This window comes from Hemitrygon akajei, chromosome 29, assembly GCF_048418815.1.
Source record: "Hemitrygon akajei chromosome 29, sHemAka1.3, whole genome shotgun sequence".
NCBI classification, from domain to species: domain Eukaryota; kingdom Metazoa; phylum Chordata; class Chondrichthyes; order Myliobatiformes; family Dasyatidae; genus Hemitrygon; species Hemitrygon akajei.
Window position 1 is genome coordinate 24,175,494 of NC_133152.1, and position 23,490 is coordinate 24,198,983.

The 23,490-nt window shown below is 44.0% G+C and overlaps 1 protein-coding gene across 2 annotated transcripts in view; it reads right to left on the reverse strand.

Moving 5' to 3' along the window:
- The window catches only part of vwa1 (von Willebrand factor A domain containing 1), a 52,783-nt gene that overhangs the window by 23,760 nt on the left and 5,533 nt on the right, over nt 1-23,490 (reverse strand). For both annotated transcript variants that reach the window (XM_073031907.1, XM_073031906.1), the window contains exon 2: nt 16,569-17,132. In XM_073031907.1, coding sequence (XP_072888008.1) covers nt 16,569-17,132 — 564 coding nt within the window. The remainder of the gene's footprint in view (nt 1-16,568; nt 17,133-23,490) is intronic.

Genomic DNA, 23,490 nt, shown 5'->3' on the forward strand with positions numbered 1-23,490 from the left:
TGAATACTTCTCCTGAGGGCGAGTGGGCTGAAAGCCTAGCTTTTTATCTAAATATCTTTGAAATTTGTCCTGTCCTAAGTCGTCCATACCGAAGTAGCCTAAACTTTGCCATCTCCTACAGCAAAATGTTTCAATTTCTTTATTGATTCCAGGATATTCATATCTATTCTAGACGTATTTTTTAAAAATTGAGATACAGCACTCAATAGGCCCTTCCAGCTCTTGGAGACGCGCTGTCCCCTGATCTAATCCTGGCCTAATCACAGGACAATCCACAATGACCAATTAACTTATCAGCAAGTACGCCTCAATGTTCATTGTTGATGTGAAGCAAAGCCCTAAAATTTCATTGTGGCTCACTTGTTCTACCTTTACAATTTTAACATGATATTCTGTAGAATATCTTGCATACTCAGGAGAGATCACTGCTCGGATTCCTCCTTTTCTCCTGACTGGAAAAGCGAGCGGTGAAAGCTTGGTCTGTGTTGTTAATAAAGAATAGAAAATTATATCTGTGCAAAGTTGGGTCAGAACCAGCGAAATTATAAGGAACTGAAAATATTAGCAAACTAGAAATTGCATTTTTGGCCACAAAGAGTGCAAATATCAAACAACACACACAAAATGCTGGTGGAACACAGCAGGCCAGGCAGCATCTATAAGGAGAAGCACTGTCGACGTTTCGGGCAGAGACCTGACCTGACGAAGGGTCTCGGCCCGAAACGTCGACAGCGCTTCTCCCTATAGATGCTGCCTGGCCTGCTGTGTTCCATCAGCATTTTGTGTATGTTGTTTGAATTTCCAGCATCTGCAGATTTCCTCATGTTTGCTGTGCAAATATCAATCTGGTTTCCTGTAGAAATTTGTGAAATTTGTGAATTCTCATAGAGGGATCAGAAGTAGAGAGGGTGAGCAGTTTCAAGTTCCTGGGAGTCACTATCTCTGAGGATCTAACCTGGACGCAACAGATTGATGCAGCTATAAAGAAGGCAAGGCAGTGACTATACTTCATGAGGAGTTTGAGGAGATGTGGCTTGTGAACTAAATACTCAAAAACTTCTACAGATGTGCAACAGACATTCTTTCTGGCTGCATCACCATCTGATATGGGGGGAGCTACTGCACAAGATCGAAACCAGTTGCAGAAACCTGTACAATTAGTCAGCTCCATCACGGGTACACTCTTCCGTAGTATCCAAGCCATCTTCAAGGAGCATGGCCTAAGGAAGGAAGGCGGGGTCCATCATTAAGGACAGACCTTGTTCCTATTGTTACCGTCAGGAAGGAGGTACAGAAGCCTGAAGGCACACACTCAGTGATTCAGGAACAGCTTCTTCCCCTCTGCCATCTGATTTCTGAATGGATATTGAACCCTTGAACACTACCTCACTACTTTTTTTTTGCACTACTTATTTCATTTAACTATTTAATATATATATACTTACTGTAACTCAGTTACTGTTCTCTATATTTATTTATCATGTATTTCACTGTACCGCTATTGCAAAGTTAACAAATTTCATGCCATATGCTGGTGATATGACATCTGATGCTAACTCTGAAATTGGCTGAAATACTGTTTGAAACACTGTTAAGTGGTGTAGATCAGAAGCGAGCTTTGAGGGTAGTCCTACACCAAATCTAATAGGACCTCACTCAATTCTGTGCATGTCTTAAAATCGCTGCACTCCTCTCAGAGGACCGTAAGGGATACAACACAGTAACAACGTTTGCTTTGACCGCCATGGGATGGGATTAGCTCGGATATACATTCAAATCTGTACAAGTCCCGGTCAACTAAATCAAGATCAGAAGAAAATTGCTTTGTGCTAGGGAGAGAGGAAGGCGGCAGCAAGCTGTCAGATCCCCCATAAAGACATGTGCGTGGGAAGCCAGCTATTTGGCAGATTCCAGTGCCTGAGACTCCGCCTGTTCTTCAGTGAGTGAGATAACTTCTTCTCAAATTCACTTCACAAATGTAACCTCTCTCGTCCAGTGGGAAACAATGAATTGCAGTACATGCTAGAGGTCTAGGCCAGCCGTTTAGAAAGAAGCTGTGTTTAGTAAGTTGAAAGTCAATGTGACCTTGGGAAATAAGGAGGGAGTACAGACTGCAGAGCAGGGATTCTTAAACCCCTTTTATGCCGTGGACCAATAACTGTAAGCAAGGGGTCCAGTCCCCCACCCCCCCCCCCCACCACCCCCACCAGCTCCAGAGTGTGGCAAAGCATTTCCCCAGGAATATCACTTATGTCAGTAATCCAGAACCTCAGGAAACCCGAGCCTACAAATCAGGGAGGTTTAGGTGATATGAATGCTCTATGAGGGGAGACTCTTTGCCAATAGGCAGATTTTGCCTCCTACCCCAATGTCCCTAACGTGGTCTGAGAGGCCACGACGACACCTCCTGCAATGGACTGCTGCCACCAGGGTCACAACTGAGGCACCGAGTGAATGTAAGCAGTTAAATGCTAGGAAAAAGTATCTCCCTCTGGATTTCAGCACACTCTTGTGAACTTTGGAAGAGATCTGAGCAGGCTACAGTCATTTCTGAAAGTAATAAATCGCAACGTCAGCGAACAGCTCACTTTAATAACAGAGACAGCACAAACAGAGACAGCACAAGTTCTCCTCGTTCCACTGAGGCTGTACTGTGCTGGTTATGGCGGGGAAGTTTCTGCTCCAGCTAACGCTGGGATAGACAGAGGAACACCAGAGCGTACGTTTCAAAGACGGCATGGCATTGCTTTTACTTTCATAGAAGTTTGCGCAGATTCGGCACGAGTCACCTGAAACTTCGGCAAACTTCGACAGGTGCACAGTGGGGAGAATCCTGGATGGTGGCATCACAGCCTGTACGGGTACGCCAACGAGCAAGAGTGGAACAGCCTACCGAAAGTGGTGGGTTCAGCTCAGTTCATCACAAGAAAAGCCCTCCCCACTATTGAGCACACCTACAAGAAAGCAGCGTCCTTCGTCGAGGACCCCATCATCCAGACATGCTCTCTTCCTGCTGCAGCCATTGGGAAGGAGGAACAGGAGCCTTAGGGCACACATCACCAGATATTACCCTTCAACCATCGGGCTCCTGAACTGCATGAACAACCTCACCCTCCACAACACTGAACCAGTCATTAAACATAACCTAGGGACTCCCTTTCAAGGGCCCCATAACTCATGCTCTCAGTGTAATTAATTTATCCATCTATATATGATGATGTCTTTTTGTGTATTTGTAAAGATTGTCTTCTTTGTACGCTGGTTGCTTGTCAGTCTTTATGTATAGTTTTTCATAGATTCCACTGTATTTCTTTGCCCTACTGTGAATGCCTGCAAGAAAATGAATCTCAGGGTAATGTATGGTGACCTATTCGTACTTTGATAATACTTTGAACTTTTGAACTTTGAAAGATGAAAGGATTGAAAATAGGTGTGTGGTGGTTGCAGAGTTAGCTGATGTCCCAGAAGTAACTTTGAAGATGAGGCAATTTGGTGAGCCGATCATAACATCAGATAATCGAGTTCACCATCAAAGAGTTACCAGTAAGGGGTTTGCCATTGGTAGCTAGCGAAGGGGATTCGTGTGGAATTAAAGATGATCAGTTAAGTCCTTCAATATCTCTTTGTAGAAAATCTCTGCTTAGCCAGTACAAGGACGCTGGGCGAGCAGCCTGGCGAATCGGTGACAGGCAAGAGGTCAAGAGACGCAGCGGGGAGATGGAATCATCAGCGCACCCACGGAACCAAACACAAGAGATGCTGCAGATGCGGGAAATCCAGATCAACACACACAAGATGCTGGAGGAACTCAGCAGGTGATGACTGAACAGTCAAAGCTAAATAGGACAAACAGTCAGGTGGAGGCCCTCCGTTAGGACAGGTGACATCAGCAATCGGCAGCAGAAGCACATGCTATAGGGGAAAGGCAACTTTATACCTTTAGGATAACTCCAGGCGTAAAGGGGCAGAAGTGGGAAGAAAATCCAACTATTTCCTTACACTCCTCTTTACGTTTTTCCATTTAGAGATATTTAGCTACCAATTAAGCTAGCAACCAGACTGTGGGAGGAAACCAGAGCACCCGGAGGAAACCCACCCGGTCACGGGGAGAACGTACAGGCTCTTTACAGATAGTGCCAGAACTGAACTCTGAACTCTGACCGCTACGCTACTGTGTCGCCCAACATTATATGGTTAATAATGAAAATCAAACTGTAGATGGAATAAAAATTGGAAATGCTAGAAAAACTCAGCAGGTCAAGTAGCATGAACAGTTAATGTTTCACTCAAACTTCAAAGTAAATTTATTATCAAAGTACATATATGTCACCACATACAACCCTGAGATATATTTTCTTGTGGGGGTGCTCAATAAACCTACAGAATAATAGTAGAATCAATGAAGGACTGCACCAACTTGGGTATTCAGCCAGTGTGCTAAAGGCAGCAAAGTGCACAAATACAAAAAGAAATAAATAATAATAACTGTAACACGCTGTAAAGTTTCACTGCTGAGGTAATGGCGTCTCTGTTGCAGCAATGTTTGGGTTATGACTAGAGTTAACAGGGCTTTGGAATGTGGGGCTATCCAATGAGAGGGATGTTGCTCTTTCTTGTGGGTCTGGAAGAGGGATTTTCGTGTTCTTTTGTCGGGAAGAGATGAAGAGTTGCTAGGCCGCTGAATGGAGTGGACTGAGGAGTGAGGGTCCGAGGGTTGGCTACACTTGGAGGACGGCGGGAACAAATGGAGAAACCGTGAGCTCCAACGTTTGCGCATTTGACTGTTTCATGAGAATGGGCCCTTTTCTTTACCAACCATATAGTCAAATTAAGAATTACAAAGCTCAATCCTTTAATCACATATCATGTACGGTTTGTTATTTCGGGGTACTGATTTGTAACGGGGACACATCACGTAGCACCCACCCAAATGAGATTTCTTAAGTTTGGCCGGGCTGGGGGCTATCATCTCCCAGATTAAGCCACTGGCCCAACTGAGGGTTGCATAATAAATAAATAAGCAATAAATATCGAGAACATGTGATGAAGAGTCCTTGAAAGTGAGTCCATAGCTTGTGGGAACATTTCAATGATGGGGCAAGTGAAGTTATCCCCTCTGGCTCATGAGCCTGGTGGTTGAGGAGTAATAACTGTTCCTGAAGCTGGTGTGTGAGTCCCGAGGCTCCTGTACCACCTTCCTGATGGTTGAAGGGTAATGACTGTTCCTGAACCTGGTGTGTGAGTCCCGAGTCCCGAGGGCAGCAACAAGAGGAGACCGTGTCCTGGGTGCCAAGGTTCCTGATGATAGATGCCACTTTCCTGTGACAGTGTTTCATGTCGATTCGCTCTGTGGCGGGAAAGCACTCTGTGACCCGTTGTCAGAACTCCATAAGATCCTTTGCAGGCTGCAGTATTGTTTCATCAAAATTAAAAAGGATTTGTAGACTCAAGACTACAGGAGAAGTAGTTTAAAACTCTAGCTGGAATAAGCTCTACAATATATAAAATAAGCCGCTTTAGAGACATTGATAACTGGAAACAGTGAAATGGCACAAATGCACGAGCTTGCATTAAATGACAGAATCTGAGGTCTTTGCTATTCACACATTACTAAATTATGTCATCATATTTTCCTGCATTAAGCTAAATCATTCGATTTGACACAGGCTTCATCGTTGGCAGTACACAGTGTAAAGAGTAAAAACACAGGATCTATCTTTCACAACCTCAGTATGTCTCACGTACATAACAGCCATTTCGATTTCTGAAGTGTAGCAGTCACAAAGTGGGCAATGTGCTTCGTTAATTAGAAACCTAATAACAAGCAGATAAAATTATGCTGGCTGAGGTATAAATGTTGATAGCCTCTCGTATAATATCTCTTCATTGAAATCCACTCGGTCAGCTTCTTACTAAATTATCATTGAAAATAACAATCAACTACTTGGGATTGGATTAGCTACATCCAACTGAATTATTTCCACGGGGGGAGAGCCATAAGACCATAAGATATAGGAGCAGAATTGGGCCTTTCGGCCCATCGAGTCTGCTCCACTATTTGATCATGGCTGATCCACTTCCCTCTGAACACCAGTGCCCGGCCTTCTCCCCGTAACCTTTCACACCCTGACTGCTCAAGGATCTATCCACCTGCGGGCTTAGGTACACCCAATGACCTAGCCTTCACAGCCGCCTGTGGCAACGAATTCCACAGATTCTCCCCACTCTGGCTAAAGAAGTTTCTCTTCATCTCTTCGGAATGGACATCCCTCCCTTCTGAGGTTGTGCCCTCTGGTCCGAGATTCCCACACTATAGGAAATATCCTTTCTACATCCACTCTATTTAAGCCTTTCAGCATTTGATAGGCTTCAATGAGATCTCCCTTCATTCTTCTAAATTCCAGCAATTACGGGCCCAGAGCCATCAAACACTCTTCACACGATAAGTCTTTCATTCCCAGAATCACTTTTATGAACCTCCGTTGATCCCTTTCCAATGTCAGCACAACCCTTTTTAGATAGGGGGCCAAAACTGTTCATAATACTCTAAGTGTGGTCTGACCAGTGCCTTATAAAGTCTCAGCATCACATCCTTATTCTTACATTCTAGCCCTCGTAAAACGAATGCTAACATTACATTTGCCTTCCTCACCACTGACTAAGCCTGTAAGTTAACTTTCAGGGAATCCTGCATGAGGACAAGGCCCTTTGCACCTCAGAATTTTGAATTTTCTCCCCGTTTAGAAAATAGTCTATGCTTTTACCCCTTCCACCAAAGTGCATGACCATACACTTCCTCACTCCGTATTCCATCTTTACCCATTCTCCTAATCTGTCCTTCCGCAGCCTCCCTGCTCCCTCAACACCACCTGCCTGTCTATCTATCTTTGTATCATCCGAAAACTTGGCCACAAAGCCATCAATTCTGCCATAAAATGAAGTGGTCCCATCACCTCTCCCTGCGGAACACCACTAGTCACTGGCAGCTAACTGGAAAAGGGCCCCCTTTATTCCCACTCTTTGCCTTCTGTCAGTCAGCCAATATTTTATCCATGCTAGTATCTTTCCTGTAATACCATGGGCTCTTATCTTGCTAAGCAGCCTCATGTGCGGCACCTTGTCAAAGGCCTTCTAAAAATCCAAGTACACAACATCCATCGATTCTCCTTTGTCTACACTGCTTGTTATTTCCTCAAAGAATTCCAACAGACTTGTGAGGCAAGATTTTCCCTGAGAAAAATCTTTAGTCCCATTTGTAGTCTATCAGGGATATAGTCAGTTGTGGATCTGGAGAGGTAACTAAGGAATTTTTACAAAATATATATTTAATTACGGGATGTGGGCATCACCAGCTAAGCCAGCATTTATTGCCCATCCCTAGCTGCCCTTGAGAAGGTGGTGATGAGCTACCTTCTTGAACCGCTGCAGCCCCTGAGGTGTGGGTACACCCACGGTGCTGTTAGAGGGAGGGGGGGGGGGAAATTCCATGATTTTGACCCAGCAACAATGAAGGAATGGCGATATGTTTCCAAGTCAGGATGGTGAGAGAGAGACTTGGAGGGGGATTTCCAAGTGGTGGTGTTCCCAGGTGTCTGCTGCCCTTGTCCTTCTAGATGGCAGTGGCTGTGGATCTGGAAGGTGCTGTATTGTTGCAATACATCTTGTAGATAGTACACACTGTCTGTCGATGGTGGAGGGATTGGATGCTTGTGGAAGGGGTACCAATCAAGTGGGATGCCTTGCACTGGATGGTGTCAAGCTTCTTGAATCTTGATGGGGCTGCACTCATCCAGGCGAGTGGCGAGTATTCCATTACACTCCTGACCTGAGCCTTGTAGATGATAGACAGGCTTTGGGGAGTCAGGAGGTGAGTTACACGCCGCAGGATTCCCAGCCTTTGACCTGCTCTGGTAGCCACATAGACCAGTTCAGTTTCCTGTCAATGGTAACCCCTAGGATGTTGATAGGGGATTTAGTGATGGTGATACCACTAAATCTCAAGGGACAATGGTTAGAGCCTGGCACATGTGTGGCTCAAAAGAGAGAGAGGGGGATAAGTGATACCAGTTCATTTTGGAAGCGAAATCCTCATGGCAGTGAATTGAAAACAATGACTAGTGCATGCATTCCTTAGAGGGCATAATTTGCCTTCCACAATTTGCAACCAACAATTAAGAAAATAAACAGCCAATGTTTAGGGAAGCTGGTACTAAATAGGGGGCTCTTGCTCTTTGCAGGGAACCTTGGAGTCCCCCTCCCCTCCAAAAAAAAACTGTTTTAATCCCCTCCTTTTCAACTACGTTGCCCTTGACTAGCTCACACAAAGATAGGCAATGGGACTGACAGTTAATGACCGGCAAACGAAGGTCTTCTCTAACTTACTGGCAAAAACAATGTCAGAAGTTTGGAACTGGATTGGAAGTCTGGTTGTTATATTGAGAGGAATAGACAGAGTGGACAGCCAGTGCCTCTTCCCCAGGGCACCACTGCTCAGTACAAGAGGACATGGCTTTAAGGTAAGGGGAGGGAAGATCAAGGGGGATATTAGAGGAAGGTTTTTCACTCAGAGAGTGGTTGGTGCGTGGAATGCACTGCCTGAGTCAGTGGTGGAGGCAGATACACTAGTGAAGTTTAAGAGACTACTAGACAGGTATATGGAGGAATTTAAGGTGGGGGGTTATATGGGAGGCAGGGTTTGAGGGTCAGCACAGCATTGTGGGCCGAAGGCCTGTAATGTGCTGTACTGTTCTATGTTCTATGTAAACCATAGCTGGGAGGAAATAGAGAAAACAAGGAAGAGGGTGGTGGTTGGGTAACGTGGTGGGAAAGGAGATCATGAGTAGAAGGTTTGGACGGAGGAGGTTGCTGACCATGGAATTCCATCCCCCTTCAAAGCAGGGGGGGGAATATGGATATCAATGAAATCCAACTCGACCTAGTCCACTAAACCTTCTGACCTTCCTCTGACACTGCCAATTCCTTTCACAAACTATTGCTCTATTGGTCCTGGATAGTCGACAGTTCTTTTCTGTAGCTCTTTGAGAAGGCCAAATCGAACATTCATGGACAGGATCAAGAATCACTTGGGTGGGTACATGGAGAGGTGGGACTTCCGGGGGGGGGGGGGGGGGGGGGAGTACGGGCTGAACACAGGAAATTGGGACTAGCTGGGGGGGGGGGACACCATGGTCAACATAGACTCATAGAACAGTACAGGCCCTTCGGCCCACAATGTGGTGCCGGCCTTTTAACCTACTCCAAGATCAATCTAACCCTTCCCTCCCACATAGCCCTCCATTTTTCTTTCAACCATGTGCCTAAGAGTTTCTTAAGTGTCCCAAGCGTGTCGGCTTCTACCAACACCCCCCGCAGTACGTTCCACACATCTACTACTCTCTGTTTTTAAAAAAAGCTACCTCTGACATCCCCCCTGTACTTTCCTCCAGTCACCTTAAAGTGTGAAGGCCCTGTATCCATACTCTCCTGCTCTGTGAGTCTAATATTCTTGCCGACGGTTCCAACCCACCGCTCAACATATCACCTCATTTTCCGAGCAAGTACTTGCCAGTTCAATTCATCACACTACTGGACGGCTTCCCACCTCTGAGCTCCTGGTAACTTAATGCTGTTAAAGACAGCTGCTTGTACCCAAAACCACACTAGGTCTTGTTTACGCCGCTCTGTCCTCTCCTGCTGGCTGATCCACATCTTCTAAAGCAGGACGCGCCTTTGGAACGGAGTCGAGGATGAATTTCTTTAGGCAGAGTGTGGTGAATCTGTGGAATTCATGGCTCTGGAGGCCAAGTCGTTGGGTATGTTTAAAGCGGGAGAGTTGTGTATTTAATGTTTCAGTGATATTTGATTAATTATATAAATATATTGTCTGATTAAGCATTCTTGTTTGTTTACTTAATTCATTGTGGTTAGATGTAAAAATACGTCATCACTCTACCCCATGCACGCCTCGCTTTAAGTAAACGTGAAGTCAGACTCACGTCTTCGGACTCCCGCATCTTCCTTTGAATTAGTTTAAAGTTTTTGAAGTTACATGGTAGTTGATAGGTTTTTGATTAGTCAGGGGGATGAAAGTTACGGGGAGATGGCAGAGGAATGGGGTTGAGAGGGTTAATAAATCGGCCATGACTGAATGCTGGAGCAGACTCGATGGGCTGAACGGCCTAAGTCTGCTCCTGTGTTTTCTGCCTTACATAGGCTGCTGCTCCGGAACGGCTGAAATTTAAAATTCTCAGCATCGCGATTAAATCCCTTCATGGTCTGTTCACTCCTAATCCTACAACTCTGTGAGAAATCTGTTCTTTCTGCTCTGCTCCAATACTTCCAGCATTTCCTTTATATGCCCTGGCATCATAAAATTGTTGACAACTGTAGAAACAGCACTGAAGATGTTACCTTCTGTAACAAACAAAGAAGCTGATTAGTCTACATTCTTATCCTACCTGACAACCTATGGGCTGGCGTGACTTTACTGGGCTCCGAGTTCGCAATTTTCCCAGTAAATATTTCCATTTCTACTATCTTCCCTAAAACCAGTATTTACACAATGTTTTTTTAAAAAATCGTCTCTTCAGTTTAATTACACTTTTGGAAGCATGTTGGGGCACTTTCACTTTCTCCCACCTTCAGCGCTGTAAAATTCTTTCGTTTTTTACTATAAGGTCCTTTTGTTCTGTGCACTGAAAAGTCGAATCGTAACCAGGTCAGATGGGTAGAAGAAATTAAACAGCAGATTTTCTGTACAGGGTGAACGTGGGTGGAGTTGGGTGGCGGGGAGTGAAGGAGGAATTACTGGATGGAATTAAGTGACAACCTCAGCTGAAAACTCCGCAAATATAAATGGAGGGGAAGCTCTTCAGGAATCTTTAATTTTAACTCAATAGGAAGTCATTTTCATTAAGCGATTCTCACGCAATGAACAAGATCTTCAGACATTATCTTGTCATGCAATGAAGCAAAATGTCCGTGAGATAAAATCAATTGTAATTAATCTTTGTTAACCTTTCACACACTTGTTAAAAGGAAAGGACATTACTGGAAAATGGTGGACATATTAAAGAGAAAGAAGATAATGATACTTCTGGTGTAAAGCACTCAAAATTAATATAATTGAAAGGCATTTTAACCTTACTGACTGATTAGAACTAGATGAATGAGATTTAAATTGAATTCTCTGCTCCTTCCTCCAAACATATTGCGGATCAGCGGCCAGTTTCATTCACGTCAAATTAAGATCAAAGATCCATTTTCCTGTACATAGTATATAACACTGTGGCAAATTAACAAGTACGAGGGACCTGATCAAAGATTAAAGTCATGGATATGTGTTACAAAGCAGAGCAAATACGTGTCAGTTATAGATATAACACACTATATTTGAGGAACATAGCTGTAAATGTGGTAATGCTTTAATGCACAGCAAACTCCTTAGATATATTTGCAGTATTTGCTGAGATATGATTAAATAATAAAGCACTGTATTTACAGTGGAAAGATGCACCATTCAGTCCAAAGGGTCAATGAGTGATTATGCTTCTCCCACACTTCTTGCCCTAGGATCTCACTCATGAGGTAGTTCCTCATGCCCCAAGGTTGGCAAGTAACGGGCTGATTGACACCGCTGCTCGGCTCTGCGCTGAGCTAACGGTCTGGGGACAGGTCTGTCTTTGTGGTCTTCAGTCCAGAGCGGCATTTGCTCGCGTTTGTTGTTCGCGCGATTCTTTTTCTCTTTCTGGATACTATAGAGAGAGTGCAGAGGAGACTTACGAGGACGTTGCCTGGATTGGGGAGCGTACCTTATGAGAGCAGGCTGAGCGAACTTGGCCTTTTCTCCTTGGAGTGACGGAGGATGAGAGGTGACCTGATAGAGGTGTATAAGATGATGAGGCATTGATCGTGTGGCTAGTCAGAGGCTTTTTCCCAGGGCTGAAAAGGCTAGCATGAGGGGGCATCATTTTAAGGTGCTTGGAAGTAGGTACAAGGGGAATGTCAGGGGTAAGTTTTTCACACAGAGAGTGGTGGGTGCGTGGAATGCACTGCCAGGACGGTGGTGGAGGCAGATACAATAGAGTCTTTTAAGAGACTCTTAGGTAGGTACATGGAGCTTAGAAAAAAATAGAGGGATATGCGGTAGGGCAATTTTAAACAGGTTCTAGAGTAGGTTGTGTGGTCAGCACAGCATTGTGGGCCGAAGGGCCTGTAAGCTGCTGTAGATTTCGATGTCCTGCGTTCTGCACATTGGGTCTTTGATGGCCTTCCTTCTATTTAATGGGTTCTTTTTGGTTTTTTTGTTTCATGGCTGCCTGTTAGGAGACGAATCTCAAGGTTGTATAATGTATACATACTTTGATAATAAGTGTACTTTGAACATCGGCATCAATCTATTTAATTATTATAATGGTCAGAATCCAGGATGATCCTCTCTTTGTTGACATTGACTATTTTCCAGTCGTGGTGTAAACCCCTCCTCACCAAACTTCAATTTCATCAAACACATTTAATTATTGCCCTGTTTGAGATCAGGAAGCTCAGTATATTTCCAGAGTCTACTACAGCGAGGCACGGTAAGGTAAAAGCCAGAAATGCGGTTGAATGCCATGACGAGTTAAGTTTCAGCTCCAACCAAGAAACTGGAAACCAAACACAAGAAAGCAGTTTTCTCGATTGTTTTCACATCCACCATCCAGTCCCTCCTCCACTGGTCCACACAGGCTGTGGTATGTACTGTCAACAAGACAACTGCTTGCCAATACTTCCCCCAAACCCAGGAGCTCTACCACCTGGATTGGGAAAGCGCAGAATCCACATCATCTCCAGATTTCTCTCCATAAATATATTAACTTGGACATACAAAGAGATTCATTCATCTTTGCAAAGTCAAATTCCCAGAGTTCTTTACATAACGCCACATGGTTAACAGCAGGATTAATGACAGGATTCTTAACATTGAACAGAGGGATCCTGGGCTTCACAGCCATAGATCCTTCAAGTTTGCAGTGAAAGTTGGTGTTAAGAAGGAGGGTTGGGGTTTGAGCTCGAGAGCCAGAAAATAATGTTGCAGCTCCAGAAGACCCTGGTTAGACCACACTTGGAGTATCATGTTCAGTTCTGGTCACCTCATTTTGGGAAAATATGGATGCTTTAGAGAGGGTGCAGAGGGAGATCTGTCAAGAAGCTGCCTGGACAAGACAGCATGTTTTATGAGGATAGGTTGAGTGAGGTTTGGAGAGGAGGATGAGAGATGACTTGATGGAGTATACAGGATGATAAGAGGAATAGAGAGAGTGGAGACCAGACTTTTTCCCAGGGCTGAAATGACTACTAGGGGGCAAAACTTTAAGGTGTTTAGTTTTCTTTTCATATCTTCTTCTTCAGCTGTCCATCAATTTTCGATGATGACTGAGACCTGGGCAGGGTTGTATGGAAGACCGGCAGTTGCCCAAGCTGCAAGTCTCCCCTCTCCACGCCACCGATGTTGTCTAAGGGAAGGGCACTAGGACCCATACAACTTGGCACCGGTGTCGTCGCAGAGCAACGTGTGGTTAAGTGCCTTGCTCAAGGACACAACACGATGCCTCAGCTGAGGCTCGAACCAGTGACCTTCAGATCACTAGACCGATGCCTTATCCACTTGGCCACGCGCCACACTGAAGGGGGTGGGGGTGGAATGTCATAGGCAATTTATTTTCTTTACACAGAAATTAGTAGGTGTGTGGAATGATCTGCTAGTAAAGGTGGATACATTAGGGACAGTTAAGAGGCTTTTAGTTAGGCACATGGATGAAACAAAAATGGAGGGCTGTGTGGGAGGGGAGGGTTCGATTGTCAGCACAATGCAGAGGACCGAAGAGTCTGCACTGTTCTACGTTCTATCACAACGTGAACTCTAAACCCTGTGGAAGTTCGAAAGGATGGGTAATCTCCATCACCCCCAGAGCACGTCGTAAGGACAATAAACAGTGGGAACCACACACATCTCAGGAGTGTGATTTAAAAGGCACACTCATTTATCCAGCTCCAACTTCATGCCCACTTTGAGGACCTGGTCCAGAAGTATTTAATGCAACAGCAGCTCACAAGATGACCAATCTTTAGGAATCTGGGACTCAAAATATTGCAAGAACTATTTGATCTCCAGCATCTTTTTAATCTTTCCACACATAAGTGCCCAAAGATGGCGGGTTGGATAAGCCTGCAAAATATTCTGCTCCAGATGGTTCAGCCGAGCTATTTAGTAAATGGCTATCAGATCTTATTTGCACTTTATAAACAGACCATGCTGTATGTTTTGTTATCATCTATTACACCAGCTGTACGAGTAATAAATGAAACCTGTTTCCTACATTTTTTCTTTTTATTCCTCACGCTAACTTGTCCTTTCTTGCCTCCACACTTTGTTTTCTAACATCTCCTTTTCCTCCTGGAGGAGTCTTTCAATTAGTAATATTTGAACTAATTTGCTAACACTTTTTTCCTACAGTACTGAAAAAGGCCCTTCAGCCCATCGAGACTGTGCCTAGCACCATTGACCTGCACCTGGACCATTGCCCTCTATACCCCTCCCATCCATGTGCCCATCCAAATTTCTCACAGTAGCGTGGCGGTTAGCAACCACAGTGCAGGCAACCCAGGTCCAATTCCCGTTGCTGCCTGTAAGGAGGTTGTATGTTTCCCACCCCTGTGACCGCATGGGTTTCCTCCAGGTGCTCCGGTTTCCTCCCACAGTCCAAAGGCACACCGGTCAGTAGGGTAATTGATCATTGTAAATTATCCTGTGATTAGGCTAGGATTAAATCGGGGATCGGGGTATTGTTGGGCGGCTATTCCATGCTGTAGTGTCCATTCCGCGCTATATCTCTATAAAATAAAAAATAAACGTTGAAATCGAACCACCATTTCCACTGGCAGCTCATTCCACCCTCTCACACCCCTCTGAGTGAAGAAGATACTCCCCCCCACGTTCCCCTTAAACATTTCACCTTTCACCCTGAACCCAAGACCCGTAGCTCTCGCCTCACCCAACCTCAGTGTAAAAAGCCTGCTTTCATTTACCCCTCAGGTCAGGCAGCCTCTAAGGATAGGAATAAACCGTCAATATTTCCGGCCAAGAGGGTCTGGAAAGGAAGGGGGCAGAAGCCTGAATAAGAAGGTGGGGGGAGGGGAAGGAGCACAAGCTGGCACGTGACAGGTGAAGTTAGGTGTGGTTGAGAGAGGGGGAATGAAGTGAGAAGCTGGCAGGTGACAAGTGAAGTTTATTTCTCTCTGTAGATGCTGCCTCATCTACAAAATTATGAGGGGTGTAGATGGTAAAAGCAAGCAGGCTTTTTCCGGAGGTTGGATGGGACTACAACTAGAGGTCATGGGTCAAAGGTGAAAGATGAAAAGTTTAAGGGGAAGATGAGGGGAAACTTCTTCACTCAGGGTTGTCAGAGAGAGGAATGAGCTGCCAGTACAAGTGGTGCATGCGAGCTGGATTTCAACACAGTGTGGTATGCCAACTGCACAGCCGCCGAGCGACAAGACCTGCATCGTGTGGTGAAGGCGGCCCAGCGAATTGTCAGGATGGAGCTCCCAGGACTGGACACCGTCTATTCCAGCAGACTCAGGAGGAAAGCAATCAGCATAACCAGAGACACCACACACCCCGGCCACTCCCTGTTTGACCCGCTGCCGTCCAGCAAAAGGTTCAGGACACTAAAAGCCAGAACAAATAGACTGAGGAACAGCTTCTACCCCAGAGCTGTGGCCTCCATCACACCACTCCCACAGAACAATGACTGAAACTGTGACTCAAATACTCGCACTAACGGCACTTTGTGCATTACTGTGACGTTCTGGTGCTGCTGCAACTTATTTTCTGCTACTTATCTATTTAATACTGTTTTTCTATTGCTGTCTTGTTTTTATCTAACGCTTTATTTAATTGCCTGAGAGGAAGCCAAACAGAGTTTCATTGTACTTATGTGTAATGACAATAAAGATCATTCAATTCAATCATTCAACGTATAAGAGAAGCCCGGATAGGCACATGGATGGAAGGGGTGTGAAAGGGGTACAGAGTTCCTCCAGCACTTTGCGTGTGTTTCTCCCGGCTTCCAGCATCTGCAGATTTTCTCCTGTCTTTACCATCATAAGAGGTCTATATTCTGAGTCCCAGGACATGGTTAGAAACACTGCTGCACCTACTGGCCCAAAATTATGCCCAAAGTTTTAAGGTGCTTGGAAGTAGGTACTGAGGGGATGTCAGGGGTAAGTTTTCCACACACAGAGTGGTGGGTGTGTGGAATGCACTGCCAGCGACAGTGGTGGAAGTGGATACAATAGGGTCTTTTAAGAGCCTCTTAGATAGGTACATGGAGCTTAGAAAAATAGAGGGCTATGCGGTAGGGAAATTCTAGGCAGTTTCTAGAGTAGGTTACATGGTCGGCACAACATTGTGGGCCGAAGGGCCTGTAATGTGCTGTAGATTTCTATGTTCCATGCCCAGTAAAGCAGAATGGTTGTGACCGAACTGAAAGATTGTGTGGAATTAAGTAACAGCAATGTACACATACCTAGAATTTCGTTACGCAGCTCCTCCATAATAATGTGCATATCCTCAGGATCTACGTAGTATAAGCGTCTCTCTGTTGGTTCACTAGCGGCAGCTTTCAACTCAATGTAGTTGCCCCTGCCTATACTGACGATGAACACTGTCACCCCCTGATCCTTCAGGAACTTGATGGGCTGAGATATGTCGTCTGATGACGCGCCATCTGTCAGCCACACGAGCACCTTTGGAACATCTGGTCTGGCTCCTCCCTTCTGCGTGAACATGGTGTCCTGGGCATGAGCTAATGCCTTGCCAGTGTTGGTATCTCCCAGCTTCTGCTTCATGTTCAGAATAGCCCACTGCGTGGCAGTGATGGACGTGTACTTGCCAAATGGAAACTCCACCACTGGGTCATCACTCACTTGCACGAAGCTGATCTGGACATCCTCCGGGCCTATGGTGAAAGGCTTCAGCAAATCAGCAACAAACTCTTTCAGTCCTGTGAATTCGTAGGGTAAGATACTGCCAGAGCTGTCCATCACAAAGAGTAGATCTCCCACTGCATCCTCTATAGTGTGTTCAGCCCCTGGAGAAATGGGAAAATCAGAGTCAAGTTTAATATCACCGATATATGGCCCATTGCATCCTCTATAGTGTGCTCAGCCCCTGGAGAAATGGGAGAATCAGAGTCAAGTTTAATATCACTGACGTACGTCGTGAAATTTGTTAACTTTATGGCAGCAGTACAATGCAATACATGAAAAATATAGAGAAAAAATTAATTACAGTAACTATATATATGTCTATTAAATAGTCAAGTTAAAATACGTAGTGGAAAATAAACCCTAGTAGTGAGGTAGAAAGCAGGTTAACACAATCAGTGCATGGACTGTGACCCAAGGTTTATCTCGCTGCTGCTAGACATGCTGAGTGCCTCCTGCAATATTTTCATTTTATTCCGATCTCGATTTGCTGCCTGCACCGGGCGCAGGATCGCCGTACTTTTGACCGTGTTTAACGGTGAGTCCGGCTTCAGAACAGTCATTCTGAGAAGTGGAGAGCAGCAGCACAATCGTTTCTGATTTTGATACGCAGTCTTGATTTATTCACATTACAAAAAGGGCCTTTGTGGCGTATAAATTGCTCATAAAGGAAGTAATCAAAGTAATACAACAGGCCCTTCGTCCCAACACATCCATGCTGGTCAAGCTGCCTTCCTGAACTTGTTCCGTTTGCCTGCATTTTGGTCCACACCCCTCTAAGCATTTACTTTCTATGAACTTGTCCAAATACCTTTTAAATGTTGTAATTGTACCTACCCCCACCACTTCCTCGGACAGCTTTTTCCCCATATACTCATCACATGGAAAAGCCTACCCCTCATATCCTCTTTAAATATTTGTCTTTCAGCTTAAAACTGTTGGATTATGATGTAAAATTGTTATTTTTTTTGTTTAAATTTAACTTCCCTGTGCTTTATATAAGAATTCCCAGCATCCAGTGATTTTTGCTGAAGGAAATACATTAAACTTGGAACACGACCAAGAACTCAAGCACTGAACCTACCTTGCATGCTCTGTATTAGATACTGAGCTGTCAGTAAAACCCACTTTGAAAGCTTTCTCCCCCGTCTCAGAGGTTCCCGACCTTTATGCCACAGAGCCTTACCATTAACCAAGGGGTCTGTGGACCCATTTTGGGAACCCTTGCCTATCTAATGTTCCCCGTGTCACTCTGTGCATAGTACAAAGAATGTATTCCCAAAGGACATCCGATTTCCCGTCGAACGTGGAAACGAATCCCATTGTTTCAAACTAATACCTTTTCTATGCAGTTCCTGTGTTGTGCTAATTGTGTTGCAAATTCAACTGGCGTAAACAATAAAAAGTCAGTATAAATAACTCGCTCTCTTCAAGACCAAATATTTAATGATTTGGGAAATTTATGGACACTTTCAACTGACAATCTTGTCTAGCTTGGAACTTTTCTTATAGTTTTATGAAATAAGCTGATGTATTAGGAGAAATAACTGCTTATTGGCTATTGTATTGTTGCAAGTATCAATTCCTCTCAAGTTAACAGGACAAAATGGAAAGGAATACTGAATATTCTTTTGTGAATAAGACGTTCTGCTGTTGTACTTTATAAGGTAGAGAATACTACGAGCAGGAAATAGATTCATCAATATTAGCATTAAGTATTTCTATGGCAGGTGTGGCACAGAATAAGGGATCTCCACACTAACCCAGCACAGAGTAAAACATTGCATCATTTCCTGCGGTGGGTAGTTGTGTGGTCCAATGGGTGGGATTTTCAAGTTAATACCAATTAATGTCCTCAAAGAATTTGCTTAGGTCTGCCCCATGTCATTTTACACGGGTACCAGATAAATACAGCTACTGTAACTGGTCTGCCGTATACTGTATACGTAACCAAAACAGTTGTAGACTTCGTGTGTCAAATGTTCTGGGAGACAATTCAAAGGGCAGACTGTTTCCCTGGTGTCCAAACTCACTTTAAACTCCTAAAGCAGATTACCTAATTATTCATCTTTTTTAATCTCTCTTTGAGAGGCCCAGCTGTGTAAAACTTAATGTAAATGGTTTACAAGATTTGTTTCAATTTAGAATAATCTAATTAGCTGTGATTGTGGAGAACCCTATACAAAAGCGAATGCCTGCTGCGCATAATTACACATCTTTAAAACAAAAGGGAAAGTGATGTAGCTGAATTTGACAATGTGACAAGGGTAAGCGGAGTATTCTCGACAGCCTCCTTGCTGTGATTTTGCTGAGTATTTCCCCAGACCTTCTTCCCTGCAGTCATTTGTTTCCATTCTTGTTCAGTCTGGAGCTGTTGGATTAGGTTGTGGAGTTGTCATTTTCCTGTATTTTAACTTTCCTCAGCTTGCTTCCAGTTTTATATAATCGCCAATATACACATCAGTGAATTTTCCGTAATTACGGTATAGTTGCTTCTGTATTTCGTCTGGTCAAGGTGGCGCCTGCGTACAATTCTCCTTCAGTCGACATCTTCCAGATAGATCATGAAACTATATATTTCACTTCTTTTATGTCTCTTACATTTGCTTTTCATCTTGAATGTGATTCTGGAGCCTGTGATTTGCTGTTTGCAGATTGTTTGCTTTTTTTTCCAGCACTCTGCAGTCTCCGAGATAATTCCGGGAGACAGAGGCAGCGTGCACAAACCTTGTAGTGGGCAGACTGCGGGATAGGGCGCAAGCTGATGCTTGACCCCGTTTCGCCGATCAAAGCTTCCATGGTGCGCTGAGGGAGACTGAAGCATCGAGGCAAGTGCGGAGGGTGAGCACCGGCTGCCTCTCCTTTGATCTGTCTGTACCAGAGAGGGGAGTGCTTGACGCTGTGCCCAGACTGTGTTGCCAGGTTTTCTGTGTTTTGGATGTGGACTTGCACTATAGATTTTTTTCTCAGCCTTATAGTTTTTTATATTGTGTATTTTTTGCCCGATCCTTTCTAAATTTTTTGGGGGTTGATATGCCTGTTCCATTTTGGTGTGTTTTTTTTGTGCGGGAGGAGGGATTTCTGGGTCGATGTGCCTGTTTCATTTTGTTCAGATTTTTTGTGCGGAGGGCGAAGGATTTGGGGGTTGACGATCACACTGCCTTTCTTTTCTTTCTTGATTTCATGGCTACCCAGAGGAGATGAATTTCAGAGTTGTATACCTTGATAATAAATGAATCTTTGCATTTTCTGGAAACTTCTTAGTTTACAGTCATGCTGCTTGGATCTGGCTCTTTTATAAGTTAAATTTTATCACTGTAATTTTGTTTCTCTCTAGTCTGAGTGTGAGATAATCCTGACTGATTTGTTCGTTTGTTGTCTCAGCTCCTCTTAATAAAACAATCATAAGTGACAGGTTTTATGGCTAATTCTTGTCTTCCGAAGAACCATGGGGCACAGGAGTATCCGGATCCCACAGTGCCTTCTCCTAGGCTGAGGATTGGTGCTGCACCTTGCACCTGCTCCCTTGTCAGAACCGCCCTTCCTACAATGGGCAGTCCGTAAGTACAGCTTTAAAACAATAGCGTTTTTGTATATTTCAGCCAATGTACCCACAGCCTGCTGATGCATTGAGGATCAAAGCTAACACCAAAAAGCAGCAGCTATTTGAGTTTGATGCATGTATGCGCCTTGTTTGTAAAATGGGAGCTAAATACAGACTTGCAGCTGAGGAAGCAAAGAAATATGTAACAATAAATAATTACTGTGATCAGCCAATTGAAGTGAGGACAAAGACCAGGACTGAGAGTTCCATAGCTGGTTCAGAGGCTTACTCATCACCATGTTATGGATAGATAATTGGTTTCAAGAGACTGTAAGTGATTGCATTGTAAATGATAAACAAATACCCATGATTCATTCAACATGAGCTATCTGACTGTATACAGATGATCAGAGACTCACACCCTGAGCACCCGTACAAGCAATTCATTCAATACCATGCAATTTATAACGTATCCCTCCTTACCTTGTGGTCACTGGGATACAGTCACTTTCAAGAAGTGGGCTTGAAAACAAAGTAATTACTGATGCGACTATTGGTCCCATTACTATGGAACAAAGCCCCATACAATCGGTAAGACGATTAACGTTCGAAATCACAATCATGGGTTTTAATTATTTATTAAAATTAATCTTTTTTTATTTATTTACTGAGACTCAGTGAGGAATAGGCCCTTCCAGCCCTTTGAGCCGTGTTGCCCAGCAACCCCCCCCCCCCCCCCCATTTAACCCTGGCCTAAACACAGGACAATTGCAATGAACAACGAACCTACCAACTGGTCTGTCTTTGGACTGTGGGAGGAAACAAGAGCACCCAGAGGAAACCCACACGGTCACAGGGAGAATGTACAAACTCCTTACAGGCAGCGGCAGGAATTGAACCCGGGTTGCCTGTACTGTAAAGCGTTGTGCTAACCACTACACTACTGCGTCCTTTTTAAGTATACTTTAGTATACTTCTGTGGCTTTTTACTGCTGTTACTTCTTGTTTCTCAGACCTAGATATAACGTGGTATTCCAGCGGCAACCTGACAAGAGGAAATTGCAGTCTGATTGACTTAGGCTTGATTGATTTTACTATGTTGTGTAACATTCACTTGACTTCATAGAAACCTGCCACGTTCAGCAGATAATAAATATAGAACCATAGAACACTACAGCACAGAAAACAGGCCATTTGGCCCTTCTAGTCTGTACCAAAACCTTATTCCGCTAGTCCCATTGACCTGCACCCAGTCCATAACCCTCTAGACCTCTCCCATCCATGTATCTATCCAATTTATTCTTAAAACTTAAGAGTGAGCTTGCACTTACAACTCGTTCCACACTCCCACCACTCTCTGAGTGAAGATGTTTCTGCTAACCCTTTCCCCTTTCACCCTAAAGCCATGTCCTCACGTATTTATCTCTCCTAATAGTTATAACATTATGCAATTATCTAAAATGTTATTAAATTTCTATACGCTCCCTATTTTTCAATCCATTGACATAAATGTAAGAAAGTGTCAGTACCTCCAGCTGAACTCTGTCTTTTTCTGTGTTTCCCCCTGGCTGTCAGTCTGTGGTTTTGTATTGCCATGTGCTCCTGTCCCCACTCCTGCTCCACTCCAGCCCCTGTATCACTGAGTACTCCGTCTCTCACCTGTTTCTCATTATTACCTGTATTGCTGCCACCTGTGTCTCATTGTGCTCCACCTATCATCTGCCTCTCTGTTTATTGTTCAGTGTATTTCAGGCCTGTGTTTTCACCTGCTTGTCGTCAGATTGTGCCAGTGAGTTTTCCTGAGTCTGTCTGTCTGGATTTCTCTGGACATTTTCATCTCTGCCTGAACTTTGACGCTGATGTTGTTTGAACCTCGGGATTTGTTACTCAATTAATATCACTGTGTGCACAGTACTGGGTCTGCGATTGGATCCCTGCTCCACCGTCCTGACAGTAAGTGTGGCCTATCATGGAGTCGCGGCAGTGTAAGTGTTTAGCGTGACACTTTTACTGCTTGGGAGTTAGAGTTCACAGTTCAAATCTGATACTGTCTGTAAGAAGTTCGTATTTCCTTTCCATGAGCACACCGGTTTCTTCCGGGTGCTCTGATTTCCTCCCACAGTGCAAAAACGTACCAGTTAGTAGATCAATTGTATGTTGTAAATTGTCCTGTGATCAGGCTGGGGTTAAATATGTGGGTTGCTAGAGTAATTTATTGGATGTTGAACAAACAAGGTTTGTTTTTGTTTCAGCTTTTTGAGCACCATCACCTTTGAGGCAGCTGTGAGAGTGATTTTTGGGTTTGGGTTATTTACATTTCGCAAATGGCTCTGGCTACCAGTCTTCTGTTCCTTGACAATGTATTGTGGATTTAACTTGGAACAATGTATTCCTAGAAGCTGTGAATCCCAGTCCACAGACTTGCCGGTGCCTGTGGGATGGATGCGAGTCAGAAGGTATGAAGTTTGTATGTAGCTTCAAAAGAAAGCATTGTCTCTACTTTGTAAATATGGATTGTTCTTCGTGCTTAGCAAATAAATACTGAGCCCCATGTCGGGTCAGCAGGCCTTTCCACCGAAAGCGTCTCTGTACGATGCCTGCTGTATCTTGTTTTGTCGAATAATAAAGAAGCTGCTTTGTATCTACCAGTACCGCTCTCTGATTTCATTCACGCACCAACAGCCAGTTATGGGTTTTTTTATTTTTGAGTTTAGTAATTTACATTTGGTGACGATTTTTAAAATAATAATTCAACTGAAGCTCACTTGATATTATTTTGCAAAACTTCTTTAGATTATCTATTTGTTAACTTCTCTTTAAATGTGTTTTTAAAATCATCTTGGGTGAGATTAATCTTTTGGATTTAGTAATACATTTAATCATTATGCTCAGCATAACACTTTCAAAGATATCCCACT